This window comes from Parambassis ranga, chromosome 22 (assembly GCF_900634625.1).
Source record: "Parambassis ranga chromosome 22, fParRan2.1, whole genome shotgun sequence".
NCBI lineage: Eukaryota > Metazoa > Chordata > Actinopteri > Ambassidae > Parambassis > Parambassis ranga.
The window spans coordinates 15,868,583-15,888,726 of NC_041042.1; the positions used below are offsets into that span (position 1 = coordinate 15,868,583).

The window sequence follows — 20,144 nt, forward strand, 5'->3', positions numbered from 1 at the left end:
AAAGCAGTTCCACTTGGTTCATAAGAGAAGAGCCTCACCTCTAAAATGCACTCCGTGTTTTCCTGGTTACTACAGTGGCTTTGTTAGCTCCGTTAGCTCCGTTACTATAGTAACGGACCTAACAAAGCCAGTGGCTTTCATGGAGCGAGTGTAAAACATGCAAAGAGAACCGTCAGTGCTGGTCGAAGCTGGAGGGGGTAACGTCAGTGTCATCCCACAAAGTCCAGCTCATGCTAAAGCCTTACTGTTTGTCACATGGCCCCAGGTGACGTTAGGTTGATGTTAAATCAACTTAGAAAAGTTGGGAGGAAGCTGCTGTTTACTTTAGTTACAGTAGACGGTCTCACGTCTTGTCTGATGACATGTTGTTGCCTTTTCTGCTCCCTCCCCACACACAATGGACATAAGGAGATTCCTAACAAAGACACGGAGAGTTAGTTGTTTTCAGCATTAACCCATATTGTAATAAGGCCAGGTTAGTTTCTGTTAGCCTGCTAGCTTCAGCCTCGCCGAGCCAGTGCACACAGCCACCTGCTCCTATTCTTATCAGCAAGAATAAAACACATGTGATGGACCGTCAGGACACAGTGGTGCATTATATGAACAGGAAACACTGATGTAGCAGATGAGGCAGGGCATCATTATAAACACATCCACAAGGTTTGTTATGAATTAAGTAGTTTTATAAGCAAATAAAAATAAAGACATGCATTTTTTTTAAGTTTGGTTCATGGCCCAACAACTTTTTGAAACTCAGATGATGAGAAGACCACTGTGTTCAATCAACATGCTGATTCATTGATGATATATATATATTTAAAGCTCACTTATATTGGTTGTTAATTGAAAAGTAAAGCACAGTCTATCTCCATCTCTTGATATTTGAGGTCGATTCTGAGAGTGAGTCAGAGGCAGGGCCATCATAGGACCAGTGTAAGAAGTTCTATTGCTGAGGTGAGTGATGATGGGAAAACTCAGTCAGGTGGACATGAAGGAGATTTGCAGTTTTTTGCCTCTGTAAACGAGAGAAGGCCTCAGATATGGAGACTTTGTATCATCTGTTAGTGTAGTAGCACCAGTGTGGTTGACAAAACTGTTGTTTCACTTGGAATTAGTTTCTGTATGTAGTTCTGTTTTTTAAAATAAATGAGTTTTTGTTGAATCTGTCTCTGAAATAGTCATTAAGTGTTTACTTCTGTAGGTAAAATAGTTTAACAACCTGTTAAAATCCGCAGGAAATCGCAACTACTTCATATTATTATATTATAATTAATAATAATATACTAATATACTTTTTTTCACCACCCACCCACAGAAGGTGCCCCCCCCCCCCCCCCCCCCCCCCCCCCACACACACACACACACATTTTTAATGCTTCCTATGCCACTGTGTGTAAAACAGTCAGACATGGCACTTGGTTGGCAACCAATTTAAGGTGCATTTACCGCCACCTAATGGACTGGAGACATACCACTTAAGATCGACACATACCGCTACTGAAATGGTGCGTTCACGGGGACTGCGAGACAAAGTTTTTAAGGGTGTATATACCATACCATACCATACCATATATATTTATTTACACTACATTTCATATAAATTATAATGATATTTCTTGCAACGGATTGAAGGTTATTTTAAATTGTATATGTAAATCTGTAATGTGAATAAATCATCATAGTGTTTTCAGTCATAATGTTCTTTTTCTGTTTTTGTTGTTGTTTTTATATAAGTTAAGTCAAGAATTTATGTACACTTTGGAGTCATTAAAGCTTATTTTTGATGAAAGAGGAGTTTACACACTTTAATTTGCCTTTTAACTACAAGATGATATCAACACCTTCTGTGGAGGCCTCTGACTGATTGCATTTGCCTCAGTTGGGGGTGTTTGTGGATGAATCTTTAGACTTTTTATACATGGAGAAACTTGATACATGCCACACAATTGTTTTACTCCTAACAATTATGTTCACGTTAAGCTGTACTCCATATGAACTCTTAAACAGTTCTTTATGCATTTAAATGCATTTATGCAAGTCATGTTGAGGAAAGAACCAGTTGTGTCGTTTCTTCTAACTTGTTTATTAAAAGATTTTTTCCACATAGTGTTAAATACAATCTCTCTTAAGGACAGAGGTCAGAACGCAGGTGATGAGAAAGACAGATGTGAAACCATTTATGATTAATGTCCTTTCAGCAGACCACCATCACAATATATATCACGCTATAATCTTTTTTAAACTTATCGGAGCTGTCAGATATCAGTCTTTAGTTTGAAACAATATTAAATCAGATCAAATGTCTTTAATTAATAGCATATGTGCAAAACAGGGAGAGCCAGGTCCCAGAGTCCATATTCCAGCAGTTTCCGTATACTGAAAGCCATAGAAAATCTTTACAATCCAGGGTTTCTATCTTCCATCGGGGTGACCGTGCATTTCTGGTGTGTAGGTTAGGAGAACAATCATGACCCAGAGGTGCAGTACCGCCTGAAAAAAATAAAAAATAAAATTAATGTCTGCTTTAGCCAACTTGCATACTAGTACTTAAACACTTACCATGTACAGAATGACAAAAACTCTTGCTATAGGGTAACGCCTCAGGAAGATTCCCAGTCGTATGCTGTGAGACAGAAATCATTGGTATGAACAAGGAACACAGTCAAAACAAAATGAAGACAACAGCTAAAGCTTACCTGAAGCGGTCAATAGTGCTGGCAGCCTTGCGCACTTTGCCGTACATTCCTGGACTATCCTGGTCACTGAAGAGCACTGGTGTGTTCCTTTGTCGTGCTCCTGGACCCTCTAGACCGCTCATGTTGATGGCTGGCCCTCCACTCTGTCCTCCCTGAGCGTTCTTCAGCTGCTGCTCCAGACGCTCCAGCTGGAACACGAGGGAGCTTTTTTCTGTCCCCAGAGCCTCCAGCATCGTCTGCTTCTGGATCAGCGTCTCTGTCAGCTGGTGGAGTCGGTTCTCTAGTTCTGTTTGACTGCTGCTGCTGAGAGTCTTGTTGGTCAACTGAAAGAATAAAGATACAGAATGTAGACATAAAGTGTGCTTCTTTCCGTCGCCTCCTCATTGTCATGCTTGTGCAAATACAAAGTGTCTGACCTGGTTCCTGAGTTTTTGGATTTCATCTTCCCTGTCTTTGATTCGGCTCTGCAAAGTGGTTTTGGTTCGATGGTTCTCTTCTTCAAGGTACTGCAGCTCCTATTAAAATACAATAATCTCATATAACAGGCACACAACATGTCCCACACAGCATTCATTTTCTGGTATTACCACTCCGTCTTACCTGCTTGCAGCGCTCTGCCTCAGCCTCTACCTCCTGCTTGGCTCTGTTCTGTAAGGCCTGTTGCTCCTGTAACTGTGCCTGCTGCTCCTGCCATGTTTCCGCCTCTGCCAAGGCCTGATTCTCCAAATCCTACAAGTAGCGTATCGATGGCTCGTATTAGATGGCTCAAAAGGCTTTTATTAAGTTTTCTGTCCCATTGTTACATGATTGCAGCACCTTACCTGTATCTCTGTCCGAAGTGTCTGCACTTGCCCCTGTAGTTTTTGCATCTCGTCCCTCTGCAGCTCCTTTTCATGACGCAGTTCTTCCAACTCCAGAGCAATAGCCCCACTGCCCTCCAGAGTGTCCAGACCAGATCCCTCTTTCAGACTGCTTATCAACTTCTCTTTGGACTAAAGAAGCATTCAAAAATCAATCAAATGCAACAGTAACATCTCTAAAGGTTGTAAAATGTACCAGTCTAAAGCTGAGACACAGCCGTAGTTAGCTTTAGCTTCTAGGTAAACAGGTCTTACTTGTAGGATTCGTGAAGCTTTGTGCTTGTAGTCCTGTAACTCTTGCTTGGCAGACTCGGCTGTAGATTTGGCACTTTTCAATTGCTGTTGGAGGTCATCGATCCTGAGCTTCTCCTCTGCTCCTCTTCGCTCTGTTGCAGTAACTGTCTCTGCAAGGGTCTGCCTCTCAGCCTCCAGTCTGGACAGGCGGCCAGAATACTCATTCTTAACAATAGGAGAGAATTGTTCATTATTTTCCTGCGCACAGACTAGACATAAAAAAAATGACAAAGCAAACCTGCATCTGCCGGTAGCTGTCCTGTTCCCTCCTACGAGCCAATTCAGCCTCTCGCAGCCTTTCTTGAAGTGTTTCAAGAGCTTGGGTGTGCATGCTGCTACCTTCTGTGTGGTCTTGCATAATTCTAAAAACAAGCACAGAAAGAATCCACTATTTAAACCAACTCATAAAAAGCTGAGTATGTTTTTTACTTCAAGTTTCCTCTTCTTGTACTTCATGTACCTTGACTTTTCCATCTGTGCCTCTTCTAATGCAGCACTGCGTGATTTTAGAAGCTGATCAGCTTCATCAAGTCGGATTTTTAGGACTGCTAGTTGACCATCTTTGGCAGAGAGGGCTTCTGTCAAGTCATCAACCTGGGATCGAAGGTCTCGTAATGTGCGATCAGTATTAGACTGCTCCGAGTTCCATCTATCTGCACGTAGGCGGGCCTGGTTCAATTCTATGAAAGTAAAAAAAAACACTTTAATCAAAATAGACTGTGAGGTCTAGAACTGTAATATCTGTTTTAGCTTTTCTTTTACCATCTTGCAAATCCTTTGCTCTCTGGATGACTGATGCCATCTCCTGGTTGAGGGATGCCACCTCACTCCGCAACAGCTGGTTCTCCAGACGCAGGCTGGATAGAATCTGGCTCTGTGGCTCCTCTGTAGGTGGAGGAGGAAGCTCCTGTCCGCTGGACTCCTGAGGGACTGCTAATCCTGAGTCTGAACTCTCAGGTGTGTCTGTGGTGACCAGAGAGAACACACAAACAATATTTAGATGTACATATATATATAAACAAGACAAGAATAATTTGGCTGAGTTGCGTTGTGCAGCTGCACAGTATATTATAGGCATAATAATTTTATTTATAATCAGTGTGAAGTTCATACCTTGGCTCAGTTCTTTAGCAGAGCTCTCCTCTGATGTTTTGATGCTGTGAGCAGACAGTGAGCTCATGCTTGAGGCCCTGGAAACACCACGGGTAGAAGGTGGTGTGGATGGGGCTGATGGGATTGTATGAGGAGTGGTGGATGGGGGAGGGGTTAGGTTCTGAGCTTCTGTGACAGGAACTGCCACTTTCACATGTTCCCTTCTTGAATCCCTCCTGGTGCTGACTGGAGGGTCTGAGCTGTTCAAAAAATCAAAGAGCATGTCGTCGTCCACATCCTGCTCACTCTTTCTGGGCCTCACAAATCCAGATGATGTTTTGACAGAGTTGGGAGGACTGCTGCCAGAAGGAGCAGGGTTAACAGCAACATTCACAGTCCCAGCCAACATGGTTGAATTGGATCTTTTAATGTTGCCAGCTGCTGCAGAGATGTAGCTGGGTGCATCAGGAGAGGATGAATAGGCATGATGTGTCACAGCGGGGTCGGTCTTGTACTCTGCGGTGTTGTACTCAGTCTTAACAATGGATTCTCCTGCATAAGGTGATGAAAAGGAGGATGTTCTCTCCTGGTTTTTGCTCAGGGCAGTTGCAGCACCTTGGTCCACTTTATTTAGGAAATCTTCAGCTTTTCCAGCCAACTCAGTAAACCAAGACATTTTGCATCCTAATGGTGGAAGCACAACAGAAACTGCAATTTAATAGGTTTGTGGTCATCAGTTCAATGACTGAGAAGAAATTTGAACAGGCTCCTTGTTACCACAAGCTGCTCTTAAGCACATAATGTAATTCCGGAATTCTGACTGTAGCTTCGAGGAGTGAGTGTGTGCAGCTGTGTGTGCCAAAGGTGTTGGTTAAAAGGGACCATCTTAATCTAACAAATGCAAATGTACAGACCATGCTTTGGTCATACTTTTGTATAATAAACTGTAATTGCAAGCTAATAACATAATTTTTGTGTATATTACTATTTTTTTGTACAACACTGTAACACTGTGACATGTTTGTGTATACGCACTCTGCAAATCATTTACCTTAAATGCATTTAAACAGGCAAGAGCAAGAGCAAGAGCTATATTGGGAGGTATCCCTTTTAAACAAACAAGCTGAGAGACTCGTCTCAGGATTAAATAGCCATCTTTCAGTGCACAAGTCTATCACAGCTAGCATGCTAACCAAAGCTCAGCACTTTCAAACCTGACGTGGTTTTATTAAAACCTCATTATTTCTGTTAAAATGGCGAAATGTTTAAAGAGTTGTTGTGTAAGTCATCAGCCTCCGTGTTAGCGTTATCATAAAACTAGTGTAAACACCAGGTCAACTCTAGCACTGCTAAAGCTAACAGGCTAGCTGGCTATACAAGAAAAAGCCTCACACGTACCGTTTGAAACGACGTGTAAATCTGAGACTGTCTTCTGTCACCTGGCTACCGCCGAGGTACAACTGCTGGACATGAAAATAAAAACCCGTTTGGATAAACACAGTCAAATGTCATGATCTGTCAAATAGGATATTGGGGATCTTCTCAATACGTGGACCAGGAAGCGCTGCGTGTAAGGACCCCAAAACAGAGCGTCTTCCCAGAAGCCTGATCAAAACTAAGCCAATGAGATTTTCAGTGTGCAGCAACCGCGTCCTGCTTGTGTGTGAGTATAAATATACATTTGTTTTGTTTTGTTTTGTTTTTCATCTTATAACAGAACAGTAAATTATATACATTTAGAAAATTTCACTCTGGTTCATTTCAGCATAATCAGAATCAGAATCATGTTTATTGCCATGTAAGTGAAGAGGATGCACATTACTAGGAATTTGCCTTAGTGATTGGTGCATACATAAAAACGTATAATAATTAACATGACATAAGATAAACAATGTAATCTAAGAGTAAGGCTATAAATTGACATGACATTACAGACATACAATGAACAGAACAGAACATGGTGGTTGTAATGGCAAACATAGACCCTGATATGAAAGTGTAACAGTGTAACAGGTACCACATGGATCAGTGAGGTGGTACTGGTGTGCAAGTAGTGCAAGATGGAAGTAAACAGTGCAGATACTTCATCATTGTGCAGTGACTATACTAAAGTGTCCTTGTGAGGTGACAGTGCAGAGCAGTGTATTAATTACTGTTCAACAGTCCAACAGCAGAGGGGAAGAAGCTGTTGTTGTGGCATGAGGTTCTGGTCCGAATGAACCGTAACCTCCTACCTGAAGGGAGTGGCTCAAAGTCTATGTCCAGAGTGAGAAGGGTCGGCTGTGATCCGACCTGCACGCCTCAGAGTCCTGGAGACGTACAGGTCTTGGAGAGATGGCAGGCTGCAGCCAATCACCTTCTCAGCAGAGCGCACAACACGCTGCAGTCTATGCTTGTCCCTGGCAGTGGCCCCAGCGTACCACACAGTGATGGAGGAGGTGAGGATGGACTCAATGATGGCCGTGTAGAATTGAACCATCATTCTGGCCGGCACCTTGAGTTTCCTCAGCTGCTAAGGGGAGAACATCCTCTGCTGGGCCTGTTTGATTTGTGTTTGATATTTACGGTAAAGAACAGACAAAAACACAGAACTTACGAAACAGTGCCTTTTTATTTTTTTTCCTGCACTCACTCAAAAATGCATATTTACATGGCATGCCACATCAATACAGGAACTGACTATGGACACGATCGATAACACATAAAATCTGCTCAGGGCGAAAAGGGCAGGAGAAGTTTACCCCATCAACAACCAACCAAGAGTAAACAGAAATGCACACTTTTATAACCAGGCCAGCCATAAAAAGTTCTACTCAAATCGAGTTGTTAAAATGTCATAAATGTCCCGATGACGTGTAATTTTGTCATGGAGGGCAGATGGTGATCATCCACGCTGCAAAAAACCACAAGGCTGTTCAAAAACAGGATGGAGCGTGAGGGCAGATGATCATACATTTATAGAGGGTAAAAGATTTACAACATGAATTCACTGTTGATGAGAACAACAACTGGCCAACTCCATTAGATGTCCAATGAATTCAAAATGTCTCAACGACCTAAGTCTTCTAAGATAGTGTCCTTGTTCGAGATAATAATCCATGAATGCCGTGTTCTTTTGATGAAAAATAAAAAAAAAAAAAACGTAGAGGGACTCCAGAAGATTCAGAAGAGGGGAGAGAAGTTAAATACATAAAAACACAACTCCATATATGAGAGTCTGTGAATATGCAAAAATAACAAAACAACATATCTGGACACGTTTCTTCTGTGAGGGATCCTTAGAGAAAAATGTTGTCTTTGTTCGATCAGTATGTCCTTTGTGTTTGGATCTGTATCAACATTCAAACCACCTTCCAGACTCATTCTCACTCACTCTCTCACACACACACACACACACACACACACACAATCTCTCCTGCACAGTCAATTACACATGCAATGTGGTTTCTGAACGAAGGACTGGCCACATCAGATCAGCCCCCTCCTCTTCTTATAGTCCTCGAGGTTCAGGGACCTGCGTGGAGCGCCGTCCTTCACCGGCAGCGCGTTGGAGCTCACAGAAAGTGACTTAGCCTCTGCAGGACACAAGAGCAACATTAAACCTCTAAGCTACGTCGCTGCAAAGCACCGAGAAAAACATCAGTACAACTACAAAGCCACACACCTGCAGTGGGAACCTGAAGATCAATCTTAACATCAAAATCATGAACTTTAAACAAGTCTTCTGAGAGGTCAGTGGTCGGCTTGGGGACATCTTTGTCCTTCTGGTTTGTTTGCCCCTGGAACAGAGGGACAGAGAAAAACATTAGATCCATTTAGGATTCAAAAATACTTCAGACAACAACAGCAAATGGGGGCGTCCTGAAAGACAAGGCAATTCAAACAACCTGCCACATGTCCAAACCCATTCCCGTCTGCACTGACATTTCTCTCGAACAGCACAACAACCAGGATCTGGCTTCAGAGTTCAGGAGGGTGTCCTGCTTACCACTTTGTTCTTCTCTGGACTGGAAGCATCTGGTTGTGAACCAGAGCCATACTTCTGGTTGAGGTGAGCGAGAATAGCTGCATGGACTGATGGATCTCTAGCCTGCCAGGAGAGAAGGAGCATATTAGATCGGTAAAACCCATTTATTTCATTCTTTCATATCAATAATATTATTTTAAAGGGTCACATACATGCACATAACTGACAAGCAAGTACAGCAAGTATTCAATCTGCAAAAAATTAACATGATACACAAATATTTGTGTAGTTAACAATTAGAAAACGTACATTGGACACCATGGTGGGTTTGCACTGTCTTCGTGTGAAAGGGTCCATTTGTTGGTTTTTGGCATTTTGTCCTTCAGCCTATTGGAGAACACAGATACTGTGATGTTTGAACAACAGACCACAGACACAACCAGGAAATATATGAACAGCAAAAACACAGAAGCGTACCACAAGAGCTTTCTCAGATTCAACAATGTTCCAGCTTCTGTTTCTCTGATTGATGTAGCTGGATGAGGAAAAAGATTTAAGAATTAAAGATCTGTCAAATGTTGCTGTAAAGATGTGAACCTCCTTGTCGCTTGTGTACCTGATAGCTGAGATGTTCTTGGTCCTCTGTCTGTCGAGGGCTTCTGCTCTCTCCTCGAGCTCATTCAGCTCATCCTGGATCACTTTCACTTTCTCACCGTCACCGCTTTCCTCTGCCATGGCCTTAACGTGAAAACAGATCAGGGCCTTAATCCACAATCCAAGAACTAACAGGACAAACTACATCATCAAGGCGTTTTTGATTCATTTTCTTTTACCTTGTCTTTGAGTAGCTGCGTTTTCTTCATGGCATAATTTGGAGGTGCTTTTCGGAACCTGTCCTTCTCCTTTACAATCTGCAGAGTTTGGAGAAAAGTGTTTGATGCAGTTCACAGTCACATGAATTCCCCAAAACAACTCTACAGCATCAGACGTACATCCTCAATGTCTTTGTCATTGAACTTATAGTTCAAAGCTTCTTTGATGGACTGCTCCTTCTTGGTTATTTCATCAAGAGTTGGTACCTGCATTCCAGCAACCATCATCTGCAGAACACAGACATAAAAGGTATTTTACTTTACAAACGACGTACGTTTGCTTCACATTTTCTTCCTTTTAAATTCCACTTACTGCCTCTTTCCACTTCATGAATTCACTTTCTGTGAATTCCTGATTTGATACAAACTCGAGCCTGAAAACTCGTGTGTCACCACCGTGCCTGGAGGACATCGACAAAGGTCATGAATTTAGGAAATGATTACTTATTTTAATGTGCTTAACACAGCAGTGGGAAAGTACCTACCTTAATTGTAAACCTTTGTTTGTGCGTGTGACACCAAGCTGGTAAACCTTTGCCGTTTCTACTACATCCACTATTTCAGCGACCTTTACATAAAAACAGAGGACTAAAATTCAATCAGATCTTTAAACTACTTCTAGCGCTAAAATGTCTCTTCACCATTGGCTCACCCTATAAACTGGTTTACTGCTGCTGTTTCCAATCCCTATCCTCACAAAGCAGCCGGTCACAGTCTTAGCGAAGAAGGGCATGTGGCACCAGCGCTCCAGCTTGTGTCGGGACAGGCGGATCCTGTTGAGCTCGTCTGGTAGTGAAACGGGCTGTGACTTCGGTGGAGTCTCCTCTTTTCTGTCAGGAGAAATAAAATCAGCAGGTTACCAGGATTTATGAGATAAGCTTGGCGCTGTGGTGAATAACACATTATGTTGCTTTAAGCACGCACTCGTCCTCGTCGTAAGATGACGAACGCGAACTCCGATCGCTTTTGACTGATGATTTGTCGTCATCTTCCTCTTCCTCTTCTTCGTCGTCGGAGTAAACCTCGCTGGTCTTCAGTGGTTGACGCTTGGCAAGGAGTTCCGCTGCAAGGAGAAGAATCATCAGTACCCTGAAATGTTACATTGATGAAGTCACGAGAAAAGGAACAGGCGCCCTGACCCGTTTTGTTTTTCTTCTTCTCTCGTTCAGCCTTTAGCTCTTCCATGGCCTGGGACTTTTTGTCCAGTTTTTCGTCTCGTTTGGATCGTCTCTCTTTGTTGTGTGACATAACCTAGAGAAGAGCAGACATTATGAATACCCTCATCATCGTCATCATCAATATCTAGTAAAGTTTTAAACGTTCCTGAAAGTGCACTCACCACTTGTGTGTCTTGAACCTGAGATTGCTTCCTTTTCTCCTGCTCTTCCTCCTGCTTCTTTTTCTTCTCCTCTTTTTCCTTCTTCTTCGCAGTCTTCAGCTTCTTCTTAATTTCAAAACTATGCACACAAGCATAATCAACCAGTAAGACACCCATAGACATTAAAACCTATTTTCTTCCACACTTTATAAACACTTACCGTCTCCTTAGCACCTCTCTCTTTTCAATTCTGTTAAACAGCTCCTGCTCTCTCTCCTTCTCTGTCATCTGCTCAAGGCGAGCTCTGTCTTCAGCATCGCCCATCAGGTCATCATCATATCCATCCCTGAAAACCTCATCTTCGGAGGAGTCTGAGTCAGAGCTGGAGGAAGAACTGTTGCTTTCTGAATCAGACACTTCACCTGAAATTTTATAGAACCACACAAACAAGAATAACACAGTTGATTTTTAACAATTACAGCGCTACAGCATAAGGGTTCTACATTTTAGCAGATCCAAACTATGTCGTTATGTTCATTCCTATATAATAACACTTAAATACTAATGAAATGTGCCATGTTTGTAGCATAAATGATCCAGAGGAATGATATGTGTTGCTATTAGTCATTTTATCTCATTCATAACTGCCTTATTTTTAGTTTTTTGCTATGAACTGTGCCTGACCACCAATATCAGAGCTGTATTCAGGCACTACAACTGCAACCTGACAGCTGCTGCTGCTTCACATTAAAAGCGCTCAACTGAGGCAGTCACAAAAAAGCACAAAGAATTGTCACAAAGGGTTAAGGCTGCCTGAGAAAATCCACGCAAAACATATCTTCTAATAAAACTAGCTAGTCTAAACATAGAGAAGCAGCACATAAGGTTACTAACCTCACTGCGCCCTACTGTTGTGTGACAAAAATAGGGGTACTACGCACAGGAAGTAGTCAAATCAGTTTTTAAAATCATAGTATAAGAATGCAGGTTATGCAGTATGATACTAGTCCAGTAATTTAACGTCAACTCATGAAGGATTATTTAACCTCATACTATGAATGAAATGAGGTCTTTAAATATGGGTTTAAATACTGCCTTATCTCTTATCTTAATAAAATTTAGATTGAACATAAAAAGAAACCAGTTTCCACAGTGTGTACTAGTGCATAGTAGGACCAGTGCATAGTAGGACCAGTGCAACACATAAACAGTAGCTTCTGTTTGCCACCTGAGATAAAGAGGATGAGTGAGTGATTCATGTAATCCACGTCCTGAAATACCTGCGACACCCTGGTGATGTGTAATCTACAGGTCCTCATCAGTCTGGACAGTCTGCCTTTCAGTTTGTGTGGTGCCACCAGTTCATGGCGCGTGTGAGTGTTTTGTGATAAGCCCTGATTTACAAGTCCTGATTTTCTACATGAACACAGATACACACCCTCCTCCGGTGCAGAGCTCTCTGCTGAGCTGTCTCCATCTGAGCTGCCAGATGCTGTTGCCTTATTAACTTTCTTCTTTGTAGTGTTCTTCTTTTCAGAACCCTTTCCTTGTTTAACCTTCTTTTTGCCTTTGGTGCCACCAACAGTCCACTAGACAGAAACAAAAAGTCCAGTTTTTGTTACATAACAAAATTATTCATGATGAGTCTTTTTAGAGGAAATACCAAAACTACCATCATACCTCATCGTCACTGTCAGATGTCTCAGAGTCTGTAGAAGCTGCTGGTTTGTTAACAGGCTCTTCCTGCTCACCCGAGTCAACCCTCTTCCTCTTTGCCAATGACAACAGCTCCTGAAATTGACAACACAATGACGTAGTTTCAGATGAACGTCCCGCACAATCACAGCTACGCAAAGTGAGAAACAAAGGGAGGGACAAAATTTCTCCTGGAACAGGAGCTCTACTAATCAGCCCACATCTCCAAGTACAAGTGTAAATACCTCCACAAAGATGTAAGGCGAAAGCAACTTTCCATTATGCAAATATATACAAAACAAATCCAAAACTCAGTCAAACAAGCACGATGTGAGTGCGAATATTACACCTAAGGTTTACATTTTGTTTCATATAACCAGTCTTCAAAACATCCTGATTGTGGTGTTTGCCTTAAATGCATACACAAAACCTCGACATTTCCACTTCTTCATATTCACCACAATTAGCTACACAGAAAATGTTGCTGCTCAGCTGTCAGCCACACAATAAGCACTGCACACTCTTGTGTTGCCATCATAGTTTCTGCAAGGGCTGATATTCTGATTAGGATAAAAACCTATATGTTTCTTGTTATTTTTAAAAAACTTCAATAATGACCTTCAAAATAAATACAAGGAATCAACACCTAATATGACACTACATCCTCGTCTACTGACAACATGCCAAAAGGTCTCCTCAGACCTTGGTTAAGGCACGTTAATAAAGGCAATGAATTGCTAAAGTGAATGTTATTTTCGTCCACTGTAAATTTGTATTTCTGGTGACAGAGTCATTCAGGCTTGGTTTTTGGAACCACAGCACTCTTATACCCTTGTGTTTTACCTATAAGTTAAAAATGAGTTATACACATAGTATGAAAATATTGGCACGCTGGTGAGGTTGCAGAAAAAGTGGTGGTTGAACGTTTACTCGGCTCAGCTGGCCTAAAAGCACAACAATAATGTCCCCTTGTACAACCACTAAACTTTTCACATGGAGGCCTTGAAGAGCACACATGAGAGAATCCTCTGACCACTCTGATTTTATGCATATAATGAGACGTTGTTAATACTAGTTTACAGTATTGCAATAAAAGAATTATAACCCTAGTATCTTAACTATTGTGTATTCTTGTCCTGCTTGCAGAGACAATTTCGATCCCTTCTTCTAATAATTTCCTCCAATTAAACCAGGTATTGGAACATTTGATCTGTATTACTGTCTTCATAAACAACACAACAGTTAAGTGATCAGCTCTTGCTGGCCCCAAAACCTGCTGATGTTTGGACCAGCCGAGGAAACAGAGCTTGTCTGCCCTCTCCTCCTCATTGTTTATTCAGCACACATGTCTTGATTTCTATCAACGTCCTACTGCACGGGTACAATAACGAATGGTGATCAGAGCAGCATGTCTGTGCAGCTCTGCAGACATGACCTGCCACACTGCCAGCGGTTGTTTGACAACAACACCGAAATAGAACTCCAGCTAGCGCCCATGACGTCATTCAGGAGATAAGGTTTTAGCTAAATCAAATGAGACTCTACTACGGCTTTGGTTTGTGCAAAGGCGTCCTAGTATTGCTTAGTCCAAATGCTAAATAAAACAAATCCCACAACAACGTACGGCTTAAGTCAACAGAGCACCAGTCAAAAGCAGCCAAAGGCCCGTGGCGCGGCATTTTCGTAGTAACATAATACTGCAGGAGCAAGCGTAGTGTAACCTTAAGGTTAGCATAACTTAGCTAACTGACTACAGTCGCTATGTGCAGAAATGCAAACACGTACCAATAAATGCGTTAGGGGAAAAATTTAAGAAATATAAAACACATTTTTGTTAACAAAGAAGAATCACTGATAGTAAATAACACAGGCCCACTCTCAGCTTGTTTCAGCGAGGCCAAACACAGCGCAGTTAGCATACAATAGCTTCACCTCAAAGTGTTGACAACTTGAGAACACAAGAATTAGGGGGGAAGAGAGAAAAACGAATACGTACCTGATCTAAATTATCGTCGCTAGCACTGTCTTCAGAGTCCGAGTCGATCACGACTCGACCTTTCCGCTTCTTTACATTCACCATGATTAGCTTCTCAGCTAACCTGCTAGCTACCCCTGTGTCGTCTAAATGTTTGAGGTTAGCCAGTGCTGCTACTTAGCTGTCAGCCACACAAAGACAGCACTGAGCATGCGCGCTCCTTCGCGTTGCTACCATGGTGTCTGTGACGGTTTGTTTTTGAATTATATAATCCTATTTGTGTTTGTTAATTTTAAATAAATTCAACAGTGACCCTAAAATATATGATTAGTAAAAATAAATGTAACACAAGGAAATTGGGGTCAGTAAAAAGAGGAACTAATTTATACAATGAGTACGTCAGTCAGGACAGAAATCTTTGGTGCACTAAAGCTGCATTCAAGGTACACGGGTTTAATGTTGCAAAATCGCACTAGCCAGTCGCACTGGCTCTACTGTGGTAGGTTTCTTTCTACATGTGTTGTGAATGTAGCCCAAGTCCTTCCACTGGCCTTCCCAAGTAGACCCGAAAACGTTGGGTTGGTACACGGGTGTATACGAGCAATTTACAAGTGGAAGTTATAAGTTATTTGTACTTTATAACAACACAATTTCTATCGTGTAGTTAGTCATATCAAAGTGATTCCGTCAGCTGATGAAACCTCCCGGAATTAGCTGATGCACCGTGGTCAGAGTAAGCGCACAGGTTATGCTAACACGGTTAGCATAACACGATTTTTAAACTGTATTGTAAACCAGATTACCTTTTGTGGCGTAATTCACTCAAAAATCGACGATTTTTGTGTGTTTTTATTTATTTAATATTTATTATATAAATATTATTTTACACAAACTTCATAAATTCAGTTTATAGGTCAAATGATCATAATATCATTACTTTACACAATACAATAGAAGTGTTCAATCGTAAGAAAAATGATCATATATATCTACAACATGACAACTTACAACAAGTAAATAATATAAACACGGAAGGATCCCAATCAGTTGCATAAATTAATACAATCTCTGTTTTTTAAATGTTAAATGTAAATCTCTTGATTCTGTATTATCAATTCTCTGTTGTAAAGTCACATTTTTCCTGATGTGTTTTCTAGGAGTGAGTTATCCACAGCCACGCTGAAATGTCTCTGCCACACATCCCTCGTCTCCCTGCGGTGAGGCTCCTGAGCTCCATTCACCACCACAAGCTGCTTCTCTCCTCCATCACTCCCCTCGCTTCACACAGCAGAACTGTGATCCAGGGTGAATACAGACGGCCCGGGCAGCCCAAAGAGGACAAGTGGCCATGGCAGAACATGAACTTTGACTTCTCAAAGGGCTTGAAGGGAATAAAAAAACATTTCTCACTGCTGAAAAAAGAGTTTACAGACACCTGGATCGGTCCGGAGGGTAAACCTCTTACTGTGCACATGCTGGAGCAGAACAGAGTGCTGTGGGAGTTCAGGGGTCCAGAGAGCCTGGAAGAGTGGACAGTGTCCTGTGACCGTGAAATAGGAGGAAATAGTGAAGCATACCTGAAGCTCGGAAAGAACAATAATACCTGTTTTTTGTATGGAACTCTGAACTCTTCTCCCCCAAAAGATGGAGAAACACGCTACAGTGGATACTGCACCATGCGCTCTAAGCAACCACTGGTTAGTGCCCTGACATTTAGGTTCTACAACTATTGGTGGCTGTTTACAGCAGCTTTACCCACCATGGTGCTTTGTTTTGTCTCTCTTAGGGTTCATTTGATCGAGAAAAGCACCATGACTGGAGCAGTTTCAACAGCCTGCATCTGCGTGTGCGTGGCGACGGCCGACCCTGGATGATCAACATTGCACCGCATACGTTCTTTTCACACCAGAAAGATGACGTATACAGTTATTTTCTGTACACCAGAGGAGGACCCTACTGGCAAGATGTTAAGGTGAGCAAAAGTTTGGACATTTTTCTACTGATTAACCTTCACGAAAGTAAAAAAATATCACCACATTATCTGATTATGAAACCTTTTATTTACAGATACCGTTCTCCAAATTCTTCCTCACACATCGAGGAAGGATACAAGATGACCAGCACCCCCTTTGGCTGGACAAGGTAGTGAAAATGTGAACAGTGACACTTAAACACTATCTAGTATTACCTGGAGATAGTTTTAACCATGTTTACTTTATTTTCAGATTAACACTATTGGTTTCACGTTGGGAGACAAAGCAGACGGGCCATTCCAGCTTGAGATTGATTTTATCGGTGCTTCCAAAGATTACGCACACAGTGAAGAGTTCGCCTACGAGCTGTACAAAAGGAACCCTGAAGTCTGAGATCAGCCATATATAACCATAACTGATGCAATTCATCTGGATGTAGGACATTAAAACTTACTGGTCAATAACTGATAAGCGTGCTGCTTCTTTGCAACAAAATTCAATTAGACAGAGAAAACATGTGGGGTCAAGTCTCTTTTATAGATCAACACCTACAAAATGTAAAAAAACCACAAAGCATAGAGCTTTTTTTGAACAAGTTTTGCCACAAAACAGGACACAGGACATCGTCTTTCTACACTATCAAAATACAGTCAGAGCTAAACTACGTTAGTCAAACCTAAAACATCAGCACAGCAGGCTGGGAGAGAAGATATGAGCAGAAAGAGTCAGCTGCAGACAATATTTACACTAGAAAGCAGGCTGTACAAATAAGCGCAACTTTTTTTTTGTTTTACATCATGACAAGGCCTCTCCTCGCCCCGAGCATATTTTCTTTTTTCTGCTTGCGGGTTTCGATTTGTTTCGTCCTCCTTTCGTCCCTAAAGTAAGACACAGAAAATGCGTAAGAAATGCTGCTAAAAGCAAACCGTCATGGCAAACATATTTTTCTTAGTTTTTACCTGGTGTGGACTTTGTGCTGTTTGTAATTTTCCTGATGTGTACTTGAGACCAGAGACTTGTTTGCCACCGTGTTCTCCTTGGTCTCTCCAAATGGCTTCAGTTTACCTTAAATATAAATAAATATGCTTTTGTCCAACATGCTGACACAAATCTCTGTTCTGCATAAAGGGAAATGGAGATCAGCGTATACCTTTGTGAGGCTTGTAGGTCAGAGGCCGTGACAGACTCTCCTTCAGATTAAACACGGTCTTCTTTTGGGTTCCAGGGGTTGTAGGAGTGTTTGTGTTCCCAGTGAAAACGAACGGTACTTCAAGGGGCAAAAACAATCATCTGCTGAGTATTTATATTTTCTATGGGGCCATTCAGTTATCAATTAAAGGGCGGAAAAGTCAACGTACCTGGAGTTTTTGTGGCTGAGAAAACTGAAGCCTTGGCAGCACTGGGCTTCTCCTTTTCAGCGGCCTGTTTTTGTGGCGTGCTGGAGGCCACGCAGGGCGACATGCGAGCAGGCGTCTTCACCAAAGACCTTTTGTGTTCGTTATCACGAGTGGCTTCAGAAAACCTGCACACAAACATCTGGCTGTTAAAGAATCACATTAATGCAAGACATACGAGATAATTCATGAGAAGCTGTAAGACAAAATAAATGACCGTCTCACCGAACGTTGATCCTGCGAGTGGAAAGGATCATTGGTTTAAATAAAACGTCTTTCTTCACAGCAGATTTATTTGGAAGAGCTTTGTTGTTTGAGGGCAAAGACTTCCTGCATGTGTCCTCAGCTGGTCTCTTGTTTGCTGGGGCCGGGCTGAACATGGAAGCACGAGCCGCATTCGCCTTCTGTGGGGCATAAACAGAAATCACTGCACTGATTCTGGAAGTACACAGTGACGCAGCAATAGTGAGCATCGCTTACAGCGTGAGCTTTGCCACTTTGCTGCTGCTTCGCTTTTACCTTACAGAGGTAAGATTTTGAAGAAGAATCTAAAAGATAATACCTTCACTTCTGAATTTTTGAGGCTCTCCACCTGCTTTGTCTTCCGCTGGAAATAAGAATCAATTGACTCCATTTTGTTAAAGTGAGCCTCGTGGAGCTTTTTGAAGTCTACAGAAAGGAGAGAAAGGTCAGAAATATTTGTGGGAGGGATTTTAAATTATGTGGTCTTAGAATATTCGGGCTTTGATGTGAGAAACTAAACAAGACTTACTGGGCGTGACAGGCTTCAGCTTGGTCTTCTGCTGTGCTCCTTGGTAACGTGGGATTTTACCTGCTTTGGCCACTTTTGGTGCTTTTTCTGAACATGAAAAACAGAAATATTCTGTCAAAGTTAATTTCTTAAGACAAAAAAAGCAGAAGAAATCAGCACTTGCATCAAGTCATATCACAATTGTGTCACCTTGAGTGGATGCCTCAGGCTTGATGTCAGGCTGTTGCTCAGTACCAGTGGTTTGGGGCTCCAGCTCAGTTTCATCACAGTCCTTGGCAGAGGACAGTTTCCTCTTCTTAGCATCAACAGCATCCATTTCAGTATCACCCTTCAAAAAGAACATCCATTAACCCCATGTACATGTTGACCTGTGTTGAGTATGGTGTTATATGTTAATACCTCAGCTGCATCCATTTGCATCCCAGTCTCTACAGCAGCATCAGGGCTCTTCCTCTTGGCACCGCTCCGTCTCCCTCGGCGTGTGTTCACAAAAACAGTGCTGCAGACTTCTTCTTTTTCTTTTTCCTCCTGACTTGTATCGTCACAGTCCTGAGTCACATTTTCATCTTCTTCTTTAGCATCAGCACCGTGTCCCTGAAACAGAGCGCGTACATCAGCTGCAGATCGAACACGCTATCGATCAGACTGTTAATAAACAGTAGTTTACCCGCTCTTCCTCGCCGGGGATGTTTTCTTGTTGGTAATACTGCTTTAAAGCTTTCAGGAGTTTATCAGCCTGTGGTTGAACAAAAGTTAGTCAATGCAGTCCGCCGCCCACCACTTATCTTAGTTAGCAAACAGTTAGCTAGCTCCAACAATAAACAAACTGCAGAATCCTTACCTTCCCGTTTGCTCTGATGCCGAGCTCTTTAGCGAGGCTTCGCAATTCAGCATACTTCATGGAATCCAGATCCATGTTGGTTTGAAAGTTTATTCCAGTAAATGAACACAAATCCACTCACATGCGCTGGTTTCGCCCTCACCGTGAAAAGCAGCGTCTGACGGTTAAAACTCGCTCCGATTCAAAACACAGCACAGAGAGCCGTTTGATTGGCCCTCGGATTTGACCGGAAACCCCTTACAACCAATCAGAGGGGAGATATGTTTTTAACGTTCCGTCTTTTCCAAACAAATTATTTTGCGAATAAAGAAAAATAAAATCAAATAAATGTACATTTAAATATCACTTAACCTTTAAATTTTCAAATTTGAATTTTTTTGTAATATTTAAAAAAA

The 20,144-nt window shown here is 41.9% G+C and overlaps 4 protein-coding genes across 4 annotated transcripts; 1 reads left to right on the plus strand and 3 right to left on the minus strand.

Annotated features, from left to right (window-relative positions):
- Window positions 1-2,064: 2,064 nt before the first annotated feature.
- On the minus strand, window positions 2,065-6,517 carry golga5 (golgin A5). Its single transcript, XM_028395757.1, has 12 exons — window positions 6,341-6,517; window positions 4,964-5,626; window positions 4,613-4,813; window positions 4,311-4,530; window positions 4,089-4,212; window positions 3,812-4,015; window positions 3,518-3,688; window positions 3,297-3,425; window positions 3,113-3,211; window positions 2,697-3,019; window positions 2,560-2,623; window positions 2,065-2,490 (listed from the first exon to the last, which is right to left on the minus strand). Exons 2-12 carry the CDS (start codon window positions 5,616-5,618, stop codon window positions 2,413-2,415), a joined length of 2,268 nt encoding a protein of 755 aa, XP_028251558.1. The 5' UTR covers window positions 5,619-5,626; window positions 6,341-6,517; the 3' UTR covers window positions 2,065-2,412.
- A 1,017-nt stretch (window positions 6,518-7,534) lies between these two features.
- Window positions 7,535-14,967, minus strand: rtf1 (RTF1 homolog, Paf1/RNA polymerase II complex component). Its single transcript, XM_028395758.1, has 18 exons — window positions 14,791-14,967; window positions 12,780-12,890; window positions 12,538-12,688; window positions 11,320-11,521; window positions 11,121-11,238; window positions 10,921-11,032; window positions 10,706-10,844; window positions 10,434-10,611; window positions 10,267-10,349; window positions 10,095-10,182; window positions 9,902-10,009; window positions 9,743-9,820; window positions 9,526-9,647; window positions 9,387-9,444; window positions 9,219-9,296; window positions 8,931-9,032; window positions 8,607-8,721; window positions 7,535-8,517 (listed from the first exon to the last, which is right to left on the minus strand). Exons 1-18 carry the CDS (start codon window positions 14,872-14,874, stop codon window positions 8,411-8,413), a joined length of 2,034 nt encoding a protein of 677 aa, XP_028251559.1. The 5' UTR covers window positions 14,875-14,967; the 3' UTR covers window positions 7,535-8,410.
- A 331-nt stretch (window positions 14,968-15,298) lies between these two features.
- Window positions 15,299-17,206, plus strand: ndufaf1 (NADH:ubiquinone oxidoreductase complex assembly factor 1). Its single transcript, XM_028395774.1, has 5 exons — window positions 15,299-15,502; window positions 15,927-16,466; window positions 16,556-16,741; window positions 16,837-16,911; window positions 16,995-17,206. Exons 2-5 carry the CDS (start codon window positions 15,954-15,956, stop codon window positions 17,133-17,135), a joined length of 915 nt encoding a protein of 304 aa, XP_028251575.1. The 5' UTR covers window positions 15,299-15,502; window positions 15,927-15,953; the 3' UTR covers window positions 17,136-17,206.
- A 54-nt stretch (window positions 17,207-17,260) lies between these two features.
- Window positions 17,261-19,914, minus strand: nusap1 (nucleolar and spindle associated protein 1). The gene is made up of 11 exons (XM_028395766.1): window positions 19,750-19,914; window positions 19,576-19,644; window positions 19,308-19,502; window positions 19,098-19,236; window positions 18,909-18,995; window positions 18,699-18,805; window positions 18,362-18,540; window positions 18,101-18,264; window positions 17,893-18,009; window positions 17,702-17,807; window positions 17,261-17,620 (listed from the first exon to the last, which is right to left on the minus strand). Exons 1-11 carry the CDS (start codon window positions 19,822-19,824, stop codon window positions 17,533-17,535), a joined length of 1,326 nt encoding a protein of 441 aa, XP_028251567.1. The 5' UTR covers window positions 19,825-19,914; the 3' UTR covers window positions 17,261-17,532.
- Between the last annotated feature and the right edge of the window lie 230 nt (window positions 19,915-20,144).